The 6,960-nt window shown below is 52.1% G+C and overlaps 1 protein-coding gene across 1 annotated transcript in view; it reads left to right on the top strand.

Annotated features, from left to right (window-relative positions):
- Positions 1-2,830, top strand: part of IGBP1 (immunoglobulin binding protein 1) — a 50,466-nt gene extending 47,636 nt beyond the window's left edge. Inside the window, exon 6 of the mRNA XM_011371482.2 lies at positions 2,584-2,830. Coding sequence (XP_011369784.1) covers positions 2,584-2,729 — 146 coding nt within the window. The 3' untranslated portion in view covers positions 2,730-2,830. The remainder of the gene's footprint in view (positions 1-2,583) is intronic.
- The last annotated feature ends 4,130 nt before the right edge of the window (positions 2,831-6,960 follow it).

The raw sequence follows: 6,960 nt of genomic DNA, 5'->3' as shown, positions 1-6,960 counted from the left end.
AAGGCTGAACTACAGTTCTTCAGCTAAAAGTGCCAAATACAGCTGAATTTTATAAACATAATGCTGAATGAGAAAAGCCAGACACAAAAGAGTATGTACTCTATGAGACCATTCGTATGGAGTCCAAATACAAGTGAAACGAGTATTTGCTGGTTAAAAGCCTGTATGATGTTCGCCTTTACTGGGGTTGGGGTCCGCTTCTGAGGAGTTCATTGCGTTTTATATCTTGATCCGGGGACTGCTTTCATAGACGTGCTCAGACGTGAAAATGCCCTGAGCTGTACTATGGCGTTTTTCCACATGTATGTTATACTTTAACAGCAAAAGAGAAAAGTCATGGGCAATATTTACAACGAAACTGGGCGACAGTGTATTCCCATGAACCTCAAGATAAAAACAGGCAAATGGTCCAGAGCCACAGGATCAGCTAGCGATTGGCAGAAAGCGTTGACAGACCGTGTCAAAGATCTGACGCACAGGAGAATTCCAGAACAACAAGCAGGTGTTCACTACGAAGCGTGGCAGTCCGCTTTCAGAACAAAACTGTCCAGGTCATCAAAAACGAGGAAAGTGAGCAATTGTCACAGCCGAGAGGAGACAAGGAGGCACGATGACCGAATGTCATGTGGTGTCGTGAATGGAATCCTGAAACCGAAAAAGGACATTAGGTAAAACCCAAGGAAATGTGAATAAAGTGTCACTGTTGGTTCCTCAGTCGTGACACAAACCATAGTAACGGAAGAGGCCCACAGGACAGGGTAGGGACGGATGCGTAAGGGCTCTGCACTGTCGTCTCAATTTTCCTGTGAATCTAAGACTTCCGAAATTTTAAAGTTTCTGTTTTGAGAAATCATTGCAGTTGGTCGAACCCCATCAACTGTTTAATTTCATGAGTTCATAATTATATTTAAAAACAAAAAACTGTTCAATTTCAGAGGATAAGGAACCAACTTATTATCTTGGAAAGCGGTAAAGTAAGGGAGTCGAGCATTTATTTGTCTTCAGTTCTCCCGGGTCACTAAGTAGCAGTAGGTGAGGGGAGGCCTCTCTTTAGAAAAGCGTTCTAGTTCATAAAAGCGAAAAGAGTATCACCTTTCTGAAAGCCCCAGAAAATTCATGAATCTAGGCGTTGAGCATCAACAGCTGTTAACATCACAACACAAGAGACATCAACCTTACGTGCCACCCGATGAGGGAACACAGCAGCACCTACAACCGCGCCGACGGGGTCAGCCCAGACTCAGACCGAGCCACGTGCAGTCAGCAAAATCCAGATTCGGGGAAACTGCAGTGCAAGGGCCCCAGCTTCTCCAAGAGACAGGCTGTGAGGAATGGGATGGAAGACGGACCTACAGATTAGAAAGATATCACCATATTTTAAGTGGGCAAGACTAATGTCCAAAACTTCATGCTAAATGAAAAGTCAGACACAAAAGACAATGCTGGATTCCGTTTCCGTGAAACGTCCAGAAGAGGCAGCTTCGTTGAGAAAGAAGGCCGATGAGTGGTTGCCAGGGGCTGGGGACGGAGGGAACGGGGACTGACTGTAAATGGACACAGGGGATCTTTGGGGGGTGACAGACAACCCTTAATGGGATGCTGGCGATGGTTACACAGGTGTACTTAAAATCATTAAGACGTGACCGTACAGATGGACAGCTGGTGTCTGGGTTTGCACACAGGTCATGAAGCTTTAGAAACTCCAGGAAGTTCTAGTACAAAATGTGGTGCAGGGTCCCCTGTGGGCCAGAGGGACTGCGATTTGGAAGACGCTCAGGGAGGAGGTTTTGGGACAGGCACAAATGGTCCATTCGTTGACCCAGGCGGAGGCTATAAAGGGTGGAGGGGGGTGCGTGTGATTCCCAGCAGCCTTTATTTTTATAATAAAAGCACCTTTTGAAAAGAAGAGCAGACTCCTAACGTGCTGGGAGCGGGCAGGTCCCTACACTTCATTCCGTGCCTTAGTAATAGACTTTCCTGTGGGCACCTCAGGGCCACCAGGAAATGCTCCTTCACCTTGGGAAAGAGAAAATGCAAAAGAGATCCAGCAGTTGGTTCAGTTTCTTTCGGGTGCACGCCACCGCACCGGACTAGTGCCATTTGGACCTCAGACCCTGTTCCAAGCATGTGCGCAATTACGCGGGTAGTCTTTTCTAGTAGGTTCGACTGCCCTGTGGTGTCCAGTTTTATACACCACCCGCAGTGTGTGACCGTAATGGGACATGGCTGGAGAGAAAGTCGCCCGCAGTCCCCACTCCCTGGCACGTCATAAACTATAAACTGAGAACTACTTTCTACTTGGGTGTTTTGGTGTGCTGGGGTTCTCTTGGTGGTTGGGGCGGGGGTGCTGGCCACTCTAGCACGAGTTATGTCTTTCCCAAAATTGAATTCATCCTGAGGGGCAACTTTTCTGGTTTTGCTTCTTAATGAAAAGCGCCCGGAGCAGCCATCCTCCCTGGCGTTGGCCATGTCCCCGCTCCGTGCGTGAGCACTGTTCCCGCCGTGGCCGTGTTCCCTGTGCTCACTGTACGCGACTGTCCCTCGGGTTCTCACGTCCGTTGTCTTCTTTTGCTACCTGGGCAGAGGTCAGAAAAGCAGCTCGGCGACAGGAAGAGCCGGACATCGAAGAGGACGAGGAGGACGAGGAAACACTCCAGCGGGCTCGGGAGTGGGATGACTGGAAGGACACCCACCCCAGGGGTTATGGCAACCGGCAGAACATGGGTTAGCCCCCCGGGAGACGGGGCCGCGGGGCAGCCTTCTCCCACCTGGGCTTCCGCTTCGGCGCCCCGAATCTGCCCCGCGTTCAATAAAGTGTTGAGCAATTGCGTGTGCGCGCGGACGTGCTTCCAGCACCAGCACCCTCAGCGCGGTGGATCCCGATTCCTTAAGGAGTGGCCCGTATAATCACGGGCTGCGATGAATTCCTAAAAGTAAAAGTCCCCTCGCTGGCCCGAGTCTGCAGAAACACAGACGTCGGATATCAGCTGTGTGTTCGTGGGGAAGGGGGCCGGCTGTGGGTCCCCAGGCTGACAGAGACAGTCCGCTTGTCGCCCTTTGATCCCAGCCGGGCTCGCAGTCTTCCTGCCCTGGCACTGAAATAGCCCAACACCGCTTGGCGAGGGGCCAGCACAAAAGCCAGGACGTTTCCTGCCACACGGCACAATTTTCAGGATTAGAGCTGTCAGCGAATGGGCCATAACCACCCTATCCGCTGGTCCTCGGCCAGGAGGAGCAAACAAACGGGCACTGCGAGGGCTACACTGGGTGTGGCTCTGAGGCCAGGGCCTTTGCTCAGGGGGACGCGCAGCTCGGGCTGCAGCACAGCTCATAACTGGGCCACCAGAGGCCAGCTGGCCCTCCCTGCCCGTGCTGGGCAATGCCTGGCACAACCCAAGGCGTTGAATCCATGCAGAGCGCGCAGCCAGGCTACTGGGCCATCTGCAGAACAAAGGAGGATTCCTGCCGGGGTTGCTGGCGGCCACTTCCCCGTGCCCTGAAGGGGAACAGGAAAGTCTTGAAGTGGCGCCTACCCAAAATGTTCATTCCCTATGGCCGAGACTGGGAACCGCCAGCAGCAGTTCAGGCCGCATGCCACCTCCCCGTCCTCCCTGCACCCAGAGCAGAGGACACGGGCAAACAGTCTGGACCGTAAGTCGAGAACAGACACGACAAACGCTGACTTCCCGAATGCTCGGGTCCTTCTCAGTCCCTTGACTCTGTCTCCCTCACCACCCTCACCGCCCTCGTCTCCACTGTCTGTCCCTCAGCCTCTCACTGTCCCTCTCACCCCCTGCCTCTGAGAGGGGACCACGCTCTGTGGAGCGTCGCCCCTTTTCTAATTCTTTGCTCTCGACTGACTTCGGCGCGTGTGTGGAATTCTTTCTAGAATTCTTTCCACACTCTCCGCCAAACCCTCTTCTCAGTGCAGGCCTTGGTCTCCCCCGACTCGGGGGAGTTCGCCCGGTCCTGCCTCAGAATGCGCCACGAGCGTCACTTTGCTGGTCACTTGCGGTCATGCTGGGCACTGGATGTGGAGGAGGGAGTGGCACAGATGTCACTGAAAGGTGCCTACTTTCTACGGTAGAGACATGTCTTCGGCTCTTGGGTCGATACCCTAAAATAGCAGCCACGTGTTCAAAGAAATGATGTGTGGCAAGACCGTGCTTTTGTTCTCTGCCTTTGGCACACTTAGTTTCTTTTGAGAGGAAGATGACTCAGCCTTCGTGTTCCAGCTTCTGCCGTCTAGCTTAGGAGAGGGGATGGGGGAGACTCGGTTCCCTGCTGGTTACGGGGTGGTGAGTGGAGCGCTGTCGGGCGATGAGCAGGAGGCAGGTTAGTGGGAGATGGCAGAACACTGCCAACGATACACTGGTGTGCCGCTCAGAAAGGACCCCGCGCTGGCGACTGCCACTCCTGAAACACCGTGGGAGCGCAGCTTGGGCTCCCCAAGGATTTGGGGAGCGAACATTCATTATGTAGCTCTTTCAGGCTGCCTCTGGCAGTGCCCGATTTCCTGCCCTTGAAGCTCCACCGTGAGTTCATTCTCAAAGTGGGCCGGGCTGGGGTCACCCCCGTGATCCCTGTCTAATGATGGAACTTCCAGAAGATCCAGGTTGTTTAAGCCCCCTTACACGTTCTGGTGTCCACAAAGCAAACTAGACGAGCTGGGTTGGAATCCTGGCTTTAAAAGTTGCAAGCTCTGTGCCCTTGGGCAATAAAACTTCTCTGAAATATTCCTGTTTCCTCCATGTCTGTGGATGAGCTGTCTCATTGGGGTTGTGAGAATTCAGTGAATAATGGCAGCCATGATAACAGAACCAAACAACTGAATAACTTCTTTCTGTTCATCTGAGCTGTGTGGCTACAGTCTGTCCACCGAGAAGCGAGGGAAATGGACAGGCTTGAGGCCTCTCTTGTGTACCAGGCACTTTCACATACTATTAATACTCACGATGACCCTACGAACGGGGTAGCATCGTCCCATTATACAGTTGAGAAAACAGGCCCGGAGAAGCTGGGCGATTCCCTGAAGTTCACGCTAGAAAGAAGCTGTGCTTCGCTCATCATCCACGTGCTTCCCAATTGCTTGTGCTTTTAGTTTTGTCTTAAAGATGCTGTGAAACAGGCAGCAGCTTTAAAAATCCAAACCCAAACCACCACTTATACATCATCTGAGCTCTAGAAACTCCTTCTTAGCTGACTCACCAAAGAAAAGGTTATTCCGGCTCCCCCTCCATTTCCCCCTCAGCTGGGGAGTAAGAAGACGGAGATGCTGAGCAAACCCGGCTTCCTCCGTTCTCCTCCCCAGTTCAGTGTGCCTGACTGACTGCCTGAGACCGAAAAAGAACCACCTTCCGGACGCCCACCAGAGCAGGGCCTCGCAGGGTCCTAGAGCGAGCTGGGTTTGATGGACTCAGAAGTGAGGACTCGAAGCTCTCACCAGATAATAGTGCTTCGTTGTTCACAAAATGCTTTCGCGTATGCTGCTGATTTCCTTCTCACAGCCTGTGAGGCAGGTGATGTCTTCATTTCACAGAGAGGTAAACTGGCTCTGGGAAATGAGAGGCGCTTACTTCAGCCACACAGCCACTAAGTAGAACACGCAGGCATACCAGGGTGGCCAAAATGGTTGCCCTCGAAAGCTCTCACCTGGAGGCCAGTTCGATTGGGCGAAGGTGAACACTGAGCGCTGTTTCTTTGCATTTGTCCTTTGCACTCCCGTTCCTGGCCACTCCCCCTGTGAGAAAGATAGGGCAGGGGACTAAATTTGCTGATTTCAAGCCCAAGAAGTGTACTTAAGAGCCCTGAGTAGAGTCTGAATTCTCGCTCTGCTACTCCCTAGCTGGGTCACCCTGAGCCACCAAGGTCGCCTGCATCTCTCCTGTCATTTAAAACAACTTGAAAAGGGAGAAACGTTTGAAATAAACCCACCTCGGTGTCAACGAAACTCCAAAGTCCCCCTCGGCTTACTCTGGACCTCCGTTTGCTGATCAGCATCACAGACGCAGTGCCACCCACTCCTGGGACACCCTACATACAGCAAGCTGCTGCTGTCACCATTCTCTCCTTGCCAAACAGCCCTCTGTAACACCTGCACATTTCCTCACAGGTAGCTTTTAACCCATTCATCTAAGGTACAGTTCAAGCTGGCACAGCTCACTCATGTTCCATCACAAGGACATGGCCTTGGCCTCTCCCAGGTACAGGCAACAAAAATCCTATTTACACCACGGGCCAGAGTGTGGAGCACATGAAATCAAATATCTTATAAAACAGGGCACAGGAGTGAAGAGTAAGTGGCTGTTGGCAAGCTGCGGAGACAGAGGGCATGCATTTTTTTTCTTATTCAGTGTTTCTCAACTTTATTTTTATCCCTGCCCATGTAATGTTTCCTCAGTCTATTGTCTGTACATCACCACAGCGAAAACGTTTGTGAAATGCTTTTCTTTGTGCGCTGACATGACAAAGGAGAGAATTGCTACGGGCCACCAGGCCACCCTTGACAAATGTATGTGACTTAGGCCAGCCTGTCCCCTGATGGCACAAATAAAAATAATAGCCATATAGGTCCAGGGTAGGTGCCATGCATTGAGCACCTGCTATAATCTAGGAGCTTTACGATATTTCTAATTCTCACCACACCAGCCCAAGGTAGATAGTATTATAGCCTCCGTTTATAAATGAAGAAATTCAGACTCAGAGAAGTGCTTTCCCAAAGATCACTCGGCCCTAAGTGGTAGAGCCAAGCCTGCATTCGGGTCTGCGTGACTCCCAAGGCCGCTCCAGTCCGCCACACTGCCTCCCTAGGAAGCACAAAGCACAGCGGACACCAGAACATGGGCAATACACCCCGGTGGCACACTGCTCTGGGGACCACCTCTCCCCCAGTGAGAAACCTCCCTTTCTAGGTACCCCGCGTCCCTCAACCCACACGTCCCTGTTCCCAGTGCCAGTCCC

Source organism: Pteropus vampyrus, unplaced genomic scaffold (genome assembly GCF_000151845.1).
Source record: "Pteropus vampyrus isolate Shadow unplaced genomic scaffold, Pvam_2.0 Scaffold191, whole genome shotgun sequence".
NCBI lineage: Eukaryota > Metazoa > Chordata > Mammalia > Chiroptera > Pteropodidae > Pteropus > Pteropus vampyrus.
The sequence above is the reverse complement of the archived record's forward strand: the minus strand, read 5'-3'. Positions and strand labels throughout refer to the sequence as shown.